Source organism: Penaeus japonicus, unplaced genomic scaffold, assembly GCF_977035675.1.
Source record: "Penaeus japonicus unplaced genomic scaffold, GWHDUDI00000001_assembly GWHDUDI00000003, whole genome shotgun sequence".
NCBI classification, from domain to species: Eukaryota; Metazoa; Arthropoda; class Malacostraca; order Decapoda; family Penaeidae; genus Penaeus; species Penaeus japonicus.
The window spans coordinates 49,444,135-49,461,453 of record NW_028234405.1 but is presented as its reverse complement, the minus strand read 5'-3'; the positions used below and the strand labels follow the sequence as shown (position 1 = coordinate 49,461,453).

The following is a 17,319-nucleotide window of genomic DNA, read 5'->3' as shown; positions in this document are numbered from 1 at the left end:
GCGAGACAGGCATCCCAGCTTCCGGTATCACTTTCGCAGCCTCGGCCCACCCCCGGCTGGCATTCCCGGTACAATTTATGATCGGTAGCAGGTCGAGGGGGGAGAGAGAGAGAGAGAGCCATAAAAAACTCCATCGGCGAATTCTGGCTCAGCATCTCACTTTCCAGTCATCCGCATCTGTGATAACAAGTCGGGGAAGACAGGCTCTCTCCACGCCCCTACGATAAAGTCGACACAACTCACGTCTAGGCATGGGATCGTCGCCTCTATAGCAGTGACGTGGCTTAACCCTATCTTCCCCCGGTAGCGCGTGGAGTGTTATCGCGGGCTGAAACGGTTAAGTAAAGAAGGCTAGGGCGGAGAGAGGTACTTCTACGGTGCACCCTTTCCTAAATGCTTCCTGCCTCCCTGATGTAAACTCCTGCTGCCCGGTCCTCTGGGTTATGTGTCGATTTCTGCGCGGTTAACCTGACAGATCTGTTCGTTTCCTTATCACTCTAAACTAACTGATTCTCCGTACTTCAAAAAAGAGAGAAAAAAAAGACAGTAAAGATTTTTTTAAAAGCGATTATGGAAATTAGTTATCGTAGTAAATGTCACTGCTGATGATTATAGTATTTAAATCATTACGATTACTGTGCTTGGTATTGTTTAAATTAAAAATACAATATCTGCATCAAAGAGAGTCAAACGAAACGTTAATACCCCCAATCAACGAGGAATTACAAGCAGATAAGGATCTAAACCTTCCTTTCTCGAATAGGATACTCTTGGGGATCCGAAGGTCAAAGATCAAATTGTTCTCTCGCTTGGATAGGAGTAAAAACGTAATACAATATCCTCCGAGGAAAATACCAAAGAAACTACCAAGAATATGTTTTCTTTTCATACTTATCGCCGGACACTTATCTCGTTTACTTAAGAATGATTTTTTTTTTATATGAACTGTCCTCATTTATGATTCCTTCTTATGCTTCAATCTCTAAGTCTGAAAACTGACACTACCTACCTAGCATGACGTGGCACAAAAGAATCAAAAGCCCTTTGAAATCACAAATGGACTATCAATAACGTTCGGCGCATTCGAATACCTAGCACACTTTAACATTGCGCGTGTCTTGTACAGAATCTTTAACATTCCACAAGACAAATGATCATAAACTCCACCCAGATGACGCATCTTAACAGCCCCAGTCCTTAGGACAGCCCCCCCCCCCCCATCACCCCCACCCCTCCCACAGCATCGAAGAATACCCACTCTATTACAAGGCTAACTTAACTTACCCAGTTGGATAATGACTGAACATTCACCTCCAGAGCTCAGGATTACTCGGTCAATGTCGAGGACAATGCCCAGGGACAATGCTTGGGTACAATGCGTTGGGAAGAATGCCCTGTGCCCACGACGCGACGGCCTGCCTCTTGACCGCGTCTTCGAGAAAGGAAAATAAGTCTTGGAATTTTTCTTCCTCGGCTGTCACCCGTCAAAATGGCTGCGGGTGAATTATCTGCTCGATTTCTTACTGTCTACGTGTTTGGTCGGATTTTCTTTTTTTTTCTTTTTTTCGAGGGTGGGTTCATCGTAGCCCTAATAACAACTGAACTTATTTTTTTTCACCTCAACAAGAGATGAAAAAGAAAAAAAAGATGGTAATTACAGACAGGCTCGTTCTTTGCTCAGCACCCTATCACCTGGTAACAACCTCTTTATCCATTATAAAAAAAGGGTCTACCACCGCGCCCTTGACAAGGTAAAGCCCAGATTTCGTTTCTTACTCAGAATACTTGAATGAGTTCATTACACGCGCGGCTGCCTTTTGCTGCCTAATAAATCGTCAAGAAAAGGGGAGGACCCGTTTTGAATCTTATCGTCAGGTACCTTAAAGGTCACGCTCTTTAAAAAAGCCTCGTCCACGTCCATATACATACTGCGCAAGCAAAATTGATTCTTACGGACCCTTTGTCAAGAGTCATGTGGCGGGTACTTCACGCCTGAGAAAGGCCATAGAGAGGCAATGAGGTCCTTCAGAGCGCGCCCTATCAAGATGGTAATAAAAGCCACTTTCCGGCCAAATACAGACATTCTGCGTCATTAGATCTCCTACACCCGCTGCACGTAAGGATCATAACAGCAGGCGAGTGCCAAGTCGCATAACCCTTCCTACGCCCACTACTCACAACACGCCCATGTTGGGAGATGTTAACATGTCGGCGTTGTATAATATGGATATAACGCCGTGTGTGCTCATGAAAAATGCGTATGCCGATGACCGGTGGCTGGGGATCCGACGGCAGAATTCTGGATATTGCGAGCCGGCGTGGTGCCATCTGCAATCGTTACTACTTTGGGGTACAGCGGCTCTCTTTGCAGGTGGTTGTAATACTAAAGACATCCGGTCAAAGAATGATAAATGTCGGCGATTCGAATCTTAGAATATCGACATTTCTCTAATTATTATCAATTACATCTAAATTAATCTGAAATCTCTGACTACATGAAATTCTAATGTAGGTCTACAGAAACGCGCGCATAACTAACACACATAAATACTACACCAAAACCTACATACAGCCAGCCAGCCAGCAGTACCTTCAAGCTCGACCATACCGTTGCAGAGACCAATACGTTGCTCTGGCTCACCACACTGCTTGCAACTTGAGAAGGGACGAGGAGAGGAGTGGGGGGGAGGAGAGGTGGAGAGGGGGGGATGGGGGGATGGGGTCCTTTCTAGCGGTTGGGTAAATCTCCCCAAAGGACCTGAAACCAAATCTAAGGCGTGTAACCAACGCTTCACGTTTAAAGGAGCATGCGTCAGGTACTGTACATGGCCTAGTCATAGTGAGTGGTGATTATATTAATATTAGGGTTAACGTTGTATTTAACGTTGAAGTTCTGATGAATATATCAATTACTGTCATTAAATATATTTGATTTACTGAAATTGTTGTTGGCATCATTCTTATCGTTCGGAATTTGATAGTGGTATCAGATATAAACATCAACTTTATTTGATTTGCTAAAACACTTTATCAACATCAATCTCACCTTGTTATAAATATGCAACATCGAATTTATTGTTTTTTCTTACTGCTATTACTATTATTCCTCCCATTCTTCTTTATTCAAACATTCCTTTCGTCAAAAAGATGGGTCACTTCGAAAGAAAAAAAGAAACAAAACATTGAATAACCTAAGATCTACACCAATATAAAAAAACGGAACCCTTGTCCTCTAAAGTACTAAAACCTGTCGACATGAATAATCAATAAAACACACACACACACACACACACACACACACACACACACACAGACACACACACAAACCACTCACTTAACCTGTGTAGTTCGTCATAATTTTTCTTCCTTTTTTATGCCTCTCTCTCTCTCTCTCTCTCGTTTCCAGGTCCGCCCACGAAACAAATGGACCTACGCGCCTCCCATGTCGTTTGGAATCCATCAGAGGCTAAGACATGACCTGTCGGGCCCACTCGCAGTCATGTCCATGTCACTTCGCTCACCGCAGTGCTCTGTCACACGTCAGGGATGCGAGTGAGGGGGGGGAGAGAAGGGGGGGGTCTGTACTGCCATTTTTTTTGGAAGGGGGGTGAGGGAGGTGGGGGAGAGGGGGTCTGTACCGCCATTTTTTTTGGAAGGGGAAGTTTTATGAAGACGGTTTATTATTTTTATCATATATATATATATATATACGTGTGTGTGTGTGTTTGTGTGTGTGTGTGTGTGTGTGTGTGTGTGTGTGTGTGTGTGTGTGTGTGTGTGTGTGTGTGTGTGTGTGTGTGTGTGTGTGTGTGTGCGAGCGTGTGTGTGTGTTTTAGTTTATTGAACAAACTTCACGCTTACCACCTTGCTTGAAAGTAGAATTTTACGCACTGCAACACAGCCCGAACTCTAAATCCTCTCCCCAGCGAGGTATTCCATTTTCGTTCTCCATTAGGAATTCTCAGAACAAAAGACGAGCGAGCAAGCGGGAGTCGCCGCGTTTTCCCGCCAATTCTAGGAATCCGTTACTCCGCAGCGACAAGTAGTGCGGACATTCCACCATTAAGTCCCTCAAACTCATATTTCACTTAGATCCATTAGGATGGCTTACCATGATCACATATATCACGGCGACCTCTCATTCTTCCAATCCGGATTTTCCTAAGTAAATAAAAAGGAGAAAAAAAAATGCCGGCAGACGAATTTTTTCCGCCTACAATTTTTTTTCTTTTTCATATTTAAACTTGATTCTTAGAATAACATGTAATAACCTTTCCTCTAAATACCATTGGTTATATTTCCCGATTAAATTCAATGAATTATATAGAAATGAGTACCAAATTTAAAAAGCAAAGCGAAAAGGCCTATTTTTTCAAATTTGCGAGAAAAAATCCACAACATTGTTGTTTGTTTCCTTGCACTGAATGCAGAAGTTACCTACCTAATGTAGAAGGAAGTAATAATAACCAACAAGCATAACATATTTTTGTATTCGTGAATTGGTTGAGTGACAGGCCGACAGTATATAAACATATATACGCGCGCACACACACACACACACACACACACACACACACTCTCTCTCTCTCTCTCTCATATATATATATATATTCATGCATACATACACACATACTCATCAACAAAGAAAAGTAAAAAGTAAAAAAGAAAAAAGAAAGAAAAAAAAGGCTTAGAAACAAAAGAGAATCAAGGCTCCGGGACCCCAGGGAGCAGCCGAGGTCAAGCAGGTCACAGCGGATTACATACCCCGTGAGAACCTGCCAAGCCTATGAAGCCACCCGTTTAAAATCTGCCTTAATGAACAGCGAATCTCTTAGGTGCGGGTTTTTTCAACAAACATAGACATTATTTCTTGTAATTTACCGTAGATATGACAAGATTTCTTTTACATCAGGATTTTAATTTGTCTAAAACGAAACCAATTGGTATTCTGAGGAAAATGTAAAAGGGTTAATATTATTAAAAAATAAAAAATAGAGATCGTCGGCTATTTTAGTCCCTTATATAAATCTGTAACTTGAGTCTTCTGAAAGTCCCGTCGGCAACTGTGCTATTAAGGCTCGAAAAGGACGCTTTTTTAAGGTTAGTTGTGGGAGTCTCGATCCTTTACAACGCTGAGTTTATTTGAGCACAGGGGTAAACTGGGAGGAATATTTTTATTAAAGTATATATTCTCATACCATTTTTTTTCTTTTCTTTCATCCTCTCTCTTTCTCTCTTTCTCTTTATCTTTGTTTTTCCTTTTATCTTTCTCTTTCTCTCATTCTTCCCTCTCTCAAACACTGTCTTTCTCTCTACCCTCTCTTTCTATACCTTTCTCTTTCCCTCCCTCTCTCCCTTTCTTTTTCCCTCCTTCTATCGCTCTCTCCTTCCCCTTCTCTCTCACTTCCCCTCAACCTTTATTCCCTTCTCCCACCTCCCTCTCTCTCTCTTACTTCCCCTAGACCTTCATTTCCCTCTCCCACCTCTCTCTCTCTTTCTCTCTCTCTCTCTCTCTCCCTCTTTCTCTCTCCCTCCCTCTTTCTTTCTCTCTCTCCCTCCCTCCCCTTCTCGCCCTCCCTCTCTCTCTCCCTCCCTTCCTCCCTCTCTCCCCCTCTCCCTCCCTCTCTCCTCTTTCTTCCTTCTCCCCCTATTTCTCCATTACCCTTTCCCCCCATCTCTTTCGCGCTGGACAGTAGCGAGTGGAGAGGCGCGGAGAGTGTAAACAGTTAAGGTTGGGTAACGCGATACTATAATAACAGGGTAATAGTAACTTTGAATGAACATGGTTTAATTATGGTACACTTTTTCGTAGCATATGTGATATGTTACAGTATTTCAAGTCATATTGCGTTGCCGGAGGACTGCAGTCTACATAGTATAATGAAATGTGTTGATATATAGTCATTATTGTCATTATCATAATTGTTGTTATTATGAATTATCCTTTTTTGTATTGTTTTTTATTATCGTAATCAAGGATTTACGTATAAGAGATGATTTTGAAGTAATGATAAGTGTCAAAGGTTATGCATTTTGATAGCTAAGTTTCTCGTACAAACATAATTTAAAGATTTGAATAATCGGAATTCAATTACATAATTATATCAAATGATGATGATAATAATTATCAGCTTGACATATACGACTGGTCAACGTACTTGACACTCGTTAACAAATGGTAGTCATGCCATGTTTTCATTTTTCATTTAATTTTTAAAAGTTTTCTTTCTAATTTTATGTATTTATCTCACTCTCCTTTGGTCTACCCGTTGAAAAAATAAACACTGTTAGGGAAAAAAATGTCACATTACACTCTAAAAAAAACATTTAGTCTCGTCCAAACATGACAAGAAAAAACAATACCGAAAATACACCGAGAAAAAAAAATCCGAGCGGTCGCAAAAAAACAAAAAACGAAAGACAACAACCAAAAAAAAAATGGAAAAGAAAAAACATATTCTATTTTCTTTGGCAAACTCTTCCTCTCCTTCGGCCAGGACGCGAGGCGGCACGAAGGAGGAGGAGGAGACGCGAGACGACCAACAGGACTCCGACATCCCTCCCTAGGCAGGGGGTAGGGGGAGAGGGGATGGAGAGGGTGGGGAGGAGGCTAGAGAGATGGGAAGAGATGGGAGTATCTAGGGCGGAAGAAGTAAGAAAGGACGTGGGCAATAGAACTATCATACACATATATATAAATGCACATGTTATCACGCACACACACTTATATATGTGTATGTATATACGTACATGAATATATATGTTTGTGTGTGTATACATATATATAAATATATAAATGTATAAATATAAATATACATACATATATATATATACACACACCCATATATGTAAATAAAGAGAGAGAAAGAGAGAAAAAGAGAGAGAGAGAGAGAGAGAGAGAGAGAGAGAGAGAGAGAGAGAGAGAGAGAGAGAGAGAGAGAGAGAGAGAGAGAGAGAAAGAGAGAGCAGACATCCACACAATGATAGGGATCATAGTGGACAAACTGCCTTTCCGAAAATCCTATCTGCTTCTCCTTCAATGATAGCTCTGCCGTTGTCCATCTTCCCGAGGACTATTGCTAAAATCAGCTTCACGCCATGTCAACAACTCAAAGAAAAAAGAAAGAAAAGAAGAGATTTTCTTAGACAGAAAAGTCACCAGATTAAACGTCTAAGTCTTGGAGGTAAAACTACACGTCTCTATAAAGCTTTTCTTAAAATTCTAATTTTAACACTTACTTTGTGAAGAAGGAAAAAAAGGAAAAAAAAGAAGAAAGGGAAAATAATTCAAGTTTATTTATATATTGTATAAAATAATGCTATAATACGAAGTGTCTATTCCCGTGTTCCTCGAATCCCGGATTAAGCATTGAAGTCTTGGAGGAAAAAGAAGAAGGAAAAAAACGTCTCTATGGCATTTTCTTTCTGTGGAAAAAAACATTACGAAGAAGAAAAAAAATAAGAAAAAAAAGAGGAGAGTGAAAATAATAGCCTCTTCATATATTGCATTTTCTTCCTATGTAAACAAAATTACACCATAAAGACATAATAAAAAAATGAAAGAAAAAAAAAAGTTTTAAAATTATATAATCATATTCACATATTGTACAAAAATAACAAGACTACAACAGGAACCATCTCTTCCTCGACCTCTCCCCCTCCCCCCTCCTCCCCCTTCTCCCAGGTCCCGAGGGCGACGTTGGGAGGCAAGCCGAAGGTGCCACGCGCTGACCTCTCTTCCCATAAAGTGTGAGGCGGCAGGTGTTCTCCCTCTCCCTCGTGACGTCATCAACACACCAGTACAGTCTTTCTCAAAACAACGACTTTTCTTCTTTTCCCCTCGGCTCTTCTCTCCTTCCGCTTCCTTTCTTTTATTCTTGGGTTCCTTCGTCTATCTCTTCGTTTTTCACTTCTTCATCTTTCTCTTCTTCTTTATCATCAGCTTTTTCTTTTCTTTTTCTCTTCTTCTCCCTTCATTTCCTTGCCCCCTCCCCTTTTTTTTCTTCTTCTCTTTTCCCTTCACTTTCTTCCCCCCTCACACCCTAACCCGCCTCCTCCCCTTCATTCTCTTCTTCTACCCTTTCTTCTCCATCCTTCCTCCTCGCCCCCCTCCCCTCCCATCTTTCTCCACCCCCCCCCCCTCCTCCATCCTTCGCGCGGGAAAATAGGGAGATTTTCGCGCGCTTTGTTCGTCGCTTACAACAACAAACCGAAAAGCCTGGCAGATTTTTTTTTCTCTTCCTGTTCTTTTTCTTTTCTTTCTTTATTAACTTCCTTCTTATTCTCTACTTCTCTATAGTGGAAGTACAAATCGTTGATCACTATGAACAATGTCTGTATATAATTTGAATCATGTAATATACGTATATAAATTTTTCTATAACTTTTCGAAATATGTTTGTTTTATGATGGAAAGGAACTAAATCATAAAAAAACTGAATAAGAAAAGACATGTATAAAGAAGAGGAATGGAACGATAAAGAAGGTGGAGGAGAGTGAAGTCTTTCACTGTCTTAAAAGATGTGGTAAGTCTGGTGATATCTCAGTTATGTTTTTTTTTTCGTAAATTCCAATGTTTGTCTATCTGTCCATCTCTCTGTGTCTGTCTGTCTCTCTCCTTCTTTCTCTCTCTCTCTGTCTGTCTCTGTCTCTCTGTTTCTCTCTTTCTCTTTCTCTTTCTCTTTCTCTTTCTCTCTCTCGCGAAAAGCAAACGCAAAAAAGCACCACAAAGAGTGCGCCTCTTCCCGCCAGGTAAACAAAGGGCGGAACCAAGTAATAAATAATAAAGGAGATTCGGGACGAAGGATGTCTTCTTTGTATATGTTTAACTTTTCACTCCGGTCTTTTCATTTCGTTGAAAAATCAGAAATGGCGGTATTGTCTCGGGACGAAATTCTGTCTCTCTTTTTTTCATCCCGCTGTATCATCAACATCCTTCCACCAGGGTTAGGAGATCTAGCCTTATCCTCGCTGCCGTGACCCCGGGATCTTAAGGATATTATAATGTCTCGACCCAGACCAAAGGGAGTCATTAGGGATTTTGCTGAAGATTAAAGGACTCGTCGTATAGCACAGGTCGAGACTCCTCCTCCCCCCTCCCCCAGGCCTCCGTGTCCCTGTCTGTTCTTCCTCCGTCTCGCTGAACCCGCGAAAGAAAAATTTAAAATAGCCGTGACGTCATCTCTCCCTTTTTCATCATCCGCGGGGTTAAAACAAGATCAAAGCAAATTGTGAAAAAAAAGAAACAGAAAAAAAACGAAATGACATCACGGTCTCCATCCATCAAGGACACGGAATTATATCACGCGTTGAACAAAGAAGTTAGAAGGACAGCAATGCAGGAAGTTCTCAAGAAGTCACATCCGGACTCGAACGTTTATAGAACACGAAGAAAACTTCCTCTGAGGATGCCGTCTAGAAGCAGTCTAGAATAAGACGGTTTGGCGAGAGACAGTCACGGCGCCTTGTGATGCCAGGCTGCGAGACTCATCATGGCGCCGACGCCTTGTTTTGGGAGGTAAACAGACTACTGACGAATGACACGGCCTAAGAGCATGGGGGTGGAGGTGGAGGTGTAAGAGGAGGGGTGGTGGAGGAGAAGGAAGAAGAGTAGGAGGAGGGGGTGGTAGAGGAGGAGGAAGAGGGGGAATAAGAGAAGGAGGAGGGGGAAGAAGAGAAGGAGGAGGAGGTGGTAGAAGAAGAGGAGGAGGGGGAAGAAGAGAAGGAGGAGGGGATGGTAGAAGAAGACGAGGAGGAGGGGGAAGAAGAGAAGGAGGAGGGGGTGGTAGAAGAAGAGGAGGAGGAGGGGGAATAAGAGGAAGAGAAGGAGGGGGTGGTGGAAGAAGAGGAGGGAGAGGGAGAAGAGCGTTGGGGAAGGAGGAAGAAGGGGAGCGAGAGGGGAGCAGGGCAGGAGGAACGGAGAAGAGGAGGATGAGAGGAGTAGCTGCTGGGGTTCAGTGTAAGGAGGGGGGGGGGGGGGGGAAGCACGAAGAAAAAGAATAACTACAATTTCAAGACTTCTTTCACGACATTTTTTTTTTTTTATGATTTCAACTAATATTTTCCCTCACCCGATACACCATTAAAATAACTCCAATCACCATAATTCCACAATGACACCATTATCACCTCAGACATTCTCACAATTCCAGATGAATTATGATTTTACTTCAAACACACTTAAACCGAACGAATCCAATCACATTCACAGACAGCTTCCCTCGTCCATTTATTCCCTGACAAGTGAATCATCAAATAGATTATGCAAATCCACGACTATCCAATAAAACATCCTGATAATCCTTTGAGATAGTAACGTAATTTATTCAAATGGCGGATGGATTCTGTTTATCATCATTATCCTTAATGACGATAATAATCTCTCATTTATAAGTGATAGCCTTGAAGCAACACACACACACCGGAAGACGCATGCACCTGCAAACAAATAATAGCAAAAAGCGGAGAAAAAATCATCTCTAACTTCCTGTTCTTGGACCAAGGTTTGCCTCCTTTGCTCTTCCTTCTTCCTGCCTTTCACTCCGTCGGCCATTCGTCTTTTCTTTGGTCAGAATTGGTATTTACCTCATTCGTTATCTATTTATTCGTTTATTTAACATGATTATTATTATTATTATGATTATGATTACTATTATCATTATCATTGTTATTATTATTATTATTATTATTATTATTATTATTATCATTGTTGTTATCATTATTACTATTATTATCATCAATATCGTTGTTATCATTATCAATATCACTTTCACCATTATTATTATCTTTATCATGATTAATATTATTATTATCATTATTATTATTATAAAGGAGATTTTCTTGGGTCGTTTTTATATCTCTGATTGTGTTTAGGGCTCAAATATTTCACTTCTCTTCCTCTCTCTCTCTCTCTCTCTCTCTCTCTCTCTCTCTCTCTCTCTCTCTCTCTCTCTCTCTCTCTCTCTCTCTCTCCACCCTTCTCCTCACCCACCTCTCCCACACCACTTCCAGAGTATACGAACCCCTTCCACCCCTCACAGCAAGTCTTCACACCAATACCCACCCTTCCCCCTCACCCACACCCCTCCCCACCCCTTCCGAACCCCTTCCACCCCTCACCCACCCCTCACCCACACCCCTCCCCACCCCTTCCACCCCTCACCCACACCCCTCCCCCCCCTCTCCCGCACCCCGTCGACATGCAGGAGGAGAGAAGCAGGTTTGCAAACGCGGACACCCACCCCCCAAACACGGACGTAAGACAATGCGTAAGAAATATCCACACAGGATGATCAGGGTGTAGATTAGAGGGGGAGGGTGGGGGACTGGGTAGGGTGGGGTGGGGGCTGCGTGAGGCATGGAGGCTTTGGAGGGGGTGGGAGATAAAGGGGCGTGGGGGTAGGAGAAGGAGGAACGTGAGGAAGAGGAGGGGGAGGAGGACTGTGAGGAAGAGGAAGGCGAGGAGGAGGAGAGGAGAAGGAGCAGAAAGAGGAAGAGGAGGAAGAGGGTGAGGAGGACTAGGAGGAGGAGAACAAGGAACAGGAGGAGGAGGAGGAGGAAAAAGAGGAGGACTAGGAGGAGGAGAACAAGGAACAGGAGGAGGAGGACGACGACAACGAGAAGGTGGAGGAAGAAGAAGAGCAGTAGGGGGAAGAAGAGGAAGAGGAGAAAGGAAGTGTGAGTGAAGCCTCCCATGCGGTGTGAGGGATCGCATGGGTGTGAGAGGTGTCAAGGAGTGAAGGTTAGACGGCGTATCCTAACCTATAGTTTTTTTGTGTCAATTCGACTCTTTAACTAAAATAAAGGAATTATGAAAAAAAACATTTCACAAATACAGTCACTCACACTCTATTAATATGAATAATGATCTAAAATAACTTTGAAAAATATAGATTAGAAATTCTTCTATGACATCCACACATGTAAAAGTTGGACAAGAATGCGGCACTCCTGCGCTTACTAGTGTGTGTGTGTGTGTGTGTGTGTGTGTGTGTGTGTGTGTGTGTGTGTGTGTGTGTGTGAGGGTGAGGGTGAGGGTGAGTATGAGTGTGTGTGTGCTCGCGTGTGTGTGTGTGTGTATATGTGTGTGAGTGCTCCTGTGCATGCGTGTGTGCATGTTCTTGCTTCCACAAACAACAAGAATCTCCTCGGTGATGGGCAGACGCTAACAAGACATCTTGAATATGCATGATCTTGCGGCAACTTACGCGATGCGGCGAGACTCTCGACCTCACTCACCTGCAACAGAATAAGAGCAAATCAGACAAATGCATTGGATTCATAAGTGCAAATTAACGCATCGTCTATGAAAATAAACAAGCTCTAAACAAACCGCACAAACAAACATAATCGGATTGATAATTAAATTAACCTCTATCTTCTATATATAATTATATATATATATATATATATGATATATATATATATATAAATATTTAGATAAATATTGAATATATATATATAATATATATATCTTATATATTAATATGAAGATACATATAAATAAAAACATTCAAATCCACAATAATATTTTTCGTATAAACACATATCCAAAAAACCGTAAATTCCACACTTCACAAAAATACACAAAAAAAAAACACAAAAAAAAACAAATAAACAAAGAAACAAAAATGCAACCTCAAAACCCCACACAGATGAAAGCCTTAAACCCTTGAATAAGTTTCTTAAGCAAAGGATATGCTTAATAAACTTGAAAGATTACGGTCTGATAACACAAGAGTCGCTCAGTCTCTCGGCGCCGATAACAGTGAAAATGTTGAAGACGTTGATAATTAATCTTCATTTATTTTTTCTGGCTCTCATTCTTCTTCATTTGGAGTTAGCTCTACTAAGCAATATTTTTTTTTCTTTCTTTCGTAGCTCTTTTTTTGCAGAGAAGGAATGAGTAATAAGTTTTTGTATTTCTTGTTGGGGATTAGTCTAGGTTTACTTTGACTGTGATTTCTGTTTGGAAAAAAAGACTGAAATTAATTCAGTTTTGTTTCGTTTCTATGGTCCACTAAAATGTAATCTCATATTTTCTCTCTTGCTCTGCTCCTCTCTCTCTCTCTCTCTCTCTCTCTCTCTCTCTCTCTCTCTCTCTCTCTCTCTCTCTCTCTCTCTCTCTCTCTCTCCATCCCTCTGTCACACTTCACATCTACTTTTCTTCTTTCTCTTCCTCATTTCAATAGTTTTTATCCAATTTTCTCTTCATCATTTCCTTTACATTCTCTCATTTCAATTCTAATTTTCTTTTCACCCTCCTTCTCTTCCCACTTCAGTTCCAATACCTCTCATTTCTTCCTCATCTCCATTCTCATTATCAAGTCTCAGTTAAAAATCTTTTGTTATTTTTTTATACATCATGAAAATCTTTTATTCGTGGCGCTAAACAGGCAGGCTTTTGTTAGTGTGTGAACAGTTACCATATAATACAGATAATTAGACTATACCTATGTCATGCTGCTGGAGATATTTATCATATTGAATGAACAACAAAACTTAAGTGGTATTTAGTTTAAAAGACATTCTCTTATCTCAAAATATGGCTACAAAATATGGATATAAAATGCACAGTCATTCAAAAGGATAGGAAAACAGTTGCATGTTTTCACTGGGTTATAATTTCACTGTTCCGTGATTGTTTGGAGTGTTTATAATTATCTTGAGTCACTATGCACTCTTCTGGTTCTTCTCTTCTGTGCCTTGTTTATTCTCTTTCTTTCTTTTTTCCCGTTTTATTCTCTCTACTGTTTTCCTTTTCTTTTTCTTTTCTCTCCTCTCTTCTTTTATTTCTTCTCTTCTCTTCTCTTCTCTTCTCCTCTCTTATTTTCTTTCTTCTTCTCTTCCCTTCTCTTCCTTTCCCTTCCCTTCCCTCTTTTCTCTACTCTCCTCTCTTTTTTTTCTCTCTTCTCTTCTCTTACCTCTTTTCTCTTCTGTCCTCTCTTCTTTTTTTTATTTCTTCTCTTCTCTCCTCTTCCCTTCCTTTCAATTTCCTCCCCTCCTCTCCTCTCCCCTCCCCTCCCCTCCCCTCCCCTCCCCTCCTCTCCTCTCCTCTCCCCTCCCTACCCCACCCCTCCTTTCCCTTTCTCCTCTCCGATTTCCCTCATGACACGTGAAACACACAGTCATACAAACAGACACACCTCATCATTCACTTGGCGTTCTAGCAACTCGGCATTAACTTCCATTTTGTCAATTATGTCATTCATCTATCTACACTTCCACGTCCTCTTTGGAATATTTTTTTTCACAATCCACTTGACACTACCAAGAGACTTTTTCTCCGTTCCTCCTTTTTGCCTCCTTCCTCCTCCTTCCATTCCTGCGTTACTCCCTCCCTCCATTCATCCCTCCTTCCGTCCTTCTTTCATCCCTTCTTCTTGCTTCCATCCCTCCTTCCTCTCTCCCTTTATCCCTCTATCCCTCCTACCATCCCTCCCTCCCTCCCTTTATCCCTCTATCCTTCCATCTCCTTATCCCTTCATCTCTCCGTGCCGTCCTTTGGCCCATCAATCAATCAGAGGTCATTACAAGCCTATTACTCTATCTTTCCTCTCTTCCTCTTCCTCTATGTCCTTATTTTCTTATTCCTACTTACTTATTCCTTACTGTTTCTGCTTGTTGTTCTTGTGTGTTGTTCCTTCTCTTTGATCTGTTTCCCATTGCTCTCTTCTTTATTTCTATTCTTCTTCTGTTCTTCTCTTCTCATTATCTTCCTCTCTCTTTTGCTACCTCTATCTCTTTCACACATACACACATAACCTCTCCTCACTCCACACGAACGCACAAACACAAACAAACAAACAAACAAACAAACACACACACACACACATACATCCCCCCACCCCCAACCCACCCTACACCCCCCCCCCATCCACCCTACACACACACATCCACAACCCCCTAACACACACATACTCACACATACCCCCCCACCACCACCCCACCCTACACCCTCCCACACACACGTGGCCACACACAGGCGCTCCCGTAAGACTCCCACGACCTGAGGAGGAGTCACGACTCACAGCAAGGTCGTTCCTCCATCCCCAGGTCGTCAACTCTGCAATGATTTAAGGGCCTTTGACTAGCCCTTTGGTACGACCCCGTTCGATGGGCTTATAGATTGCAAAATCAATAGTTTCTTTTTTAGGGGGCGGGAGGAGGGGGGAGGGGGGGAGGGGGGTGATGGCTGTGATTTATGTCGTGATTGAAGGAGGGTGATGTGGTGATTGATGTGGGACTTCTTATTACGAGAGTTTTAATAAGAGTTTTAATAAAACTGAAGGAAATTATCTTCTTTTTTTTTCCTTTTTTTCTTTTTTGCTATTTCTTGTTTCAGTTTTTGTAGCATATCTCCCTTCTATATTTTGTATGTACACACACACACAACACACACACACACATACACACACACACACAAACACAATTCCCTCTACTTTTATTAAACATCTCGTCAGGATGAATGGTACCATATTCCCCATCAACCAAAATAAAATAAAAAAATCTCCCTTTTTCACATAATTTGGATCTCCTTCTCTCTCATCTACCCTCTTTTTTTCTGCAACGGAATTTGCATAAGTGATTCTGCAACCCTTTGGCTCCGAGACGCGTTATTCTTCTCTGCGAAAGAATGACGCTTAATCTTTTTTAATCATTTACTTCCGTCTCCGCTCTTCCTGTTCGTTCGCTTGGTTTGCTTGTTTTGCTTGACTATGTTTATGTCTGTTTTTCGTTCTTTTTTTATTATTTGTTCATTCTATTTGTTTGTTTTTATTGAGGTGTTTCTCTCTCTTTCTCAATCTCTCTCTCTCTCTCTCTTCCTCTCTCTCTCTCTCTCTCTCTCTCTCTCTCTCTCTCTCTCTCTCTCTCTCTCTCTCTCTCTCTCTCTCTCTTGATTGATTGATTGATTGATTGACAGGGTCACAGTAATATCTGCTTTACCAACAATGTATGTCTCAGAGTCTAACATGAACTGTACAAATCATTTAGGCATAGTTCCTATGCCTATTCATGTGTATACAATGTATATAGTATGAATAAACATATCAAAATCTCTCTCTCTCTCTCTCTCTCTCTCTCTCTCTCTCTCTCTCTCTCTCTCTCTCTCTCTCTCTCTCCTATCTTCTGAATCTTCCTCCTTTCCGCGCACCCCACCCCCCTACCCCCTATCCCAATCTCTTCTCACTACGCACACACTCCACCTTCCAGACCTTCGAAATCTTTTCCTTTCTTTCCTTCGTCCCTTTTTCTACTTTCCCCCTCCCCTACCTCCTACCTTCTACCCCCCCCCCCCCCCCCCATACCCCCCCCCCCCCCCCGCCCCATCCCCGCCCGACCCCATCCTACATCCAGTATTCGAGTCCTATTTAACATCCTATTCATCCTTCTTCTCAAAGACTTCCTTCTCTATCCTTCTTCGTCTCCTTATCCTGTCGTTTCTCTCCTCTCTTCTCTTCTCTTCTCTTTTCCACTTCTCTCCTCTCCTCTCCTCTCCTCTTCTCTTCTCTTCTCTTCTCTTCTCTCCTCTCCTCTCCTCTCCTCTCCTCTCCTCTCCTCTCCTCTCCTCTCCTTTCCTCTCCTCTCCTCTCCTCGCCTCTCCTCTCCTTTCCTCTCCTCTCCTTCATCACCCTTGTTTTATTTCACCTTTCGTAATATTAATCCCTTATCTATTTGTTTGTTTCCTTTCTCTCTCCTTTCTTTCGTTTATTAACTTTTCTCTTTTTCTCTCCTTCGTTAAAGTTGGAGATATATTTTTTGTTTTGTTTTTTGTTATCAATTGTGTTTTGAAAGCGTTATTTTCTTATTAAATTCTTATTGTTCTGATCATAGCCTCGTATGTTTCGTGCTATTGCATTGTTCATAAACGGAAGAACAGTATGCAAATGATACCGTTAAGGTTATATCTATTTTTTACAGCTTGATATTCTCATTTAGGAACTAATCACACCATGGATACATATCACTGTACCATGTCTCACCTATTATATGTACCACACAATAACGCCCTACCACCTCTCACATACCACACGTACCACACAAAATTACTCTACCATCTCTCACCTACCTCACGTACCATAAACTACCACCCTACCACCTTTCACCTACCACACGTACCACACAAAACTACCCTACCACCTTCCACCAACCACACGTACCACACAAAACTACCCTACCACCTTTCACCTACCACACGTACCACACAAAACTACCCTACCACCTTCCACCAACCACACATACCACACAAAACCACCCTACCACCTCTCACCTACCACACGTACCACACAAAACTACCCTACCACCTCTCACCTACCACAC

The 17,319-nt window shown here is 41.8% G+C and overlaps 1 protein-coding gene across 1 annotated transcript in view; it reads right to left on the bottom strand.

Moving 5' to 3' along the window:
* Nucleotides 1-5,101: 5,101 nt before the first annotated feature.
* The window catches only part of LOC122264021 (uncharacterized), a 170,720-nt gene continuing 158,502 nt past the window's right edge, over nt 5,102-17,319 (bottom strand). Inside the window, exons 3-4 of the mRNA XM_086535119.1 lie at nt 12,062-12,237; nt 5,102-5,159 (exon numbers count right to left, since the gene is read on the bottom strand). Of these exons, the coding sequence (XP_086391245.1) occupies nt 5,102-5,159; nt 12,062-12,237 (234 nt within the window). The remainder of the gene's footprint in view (nt 5,160-12,061; nt 12,238-17,319) is intronic.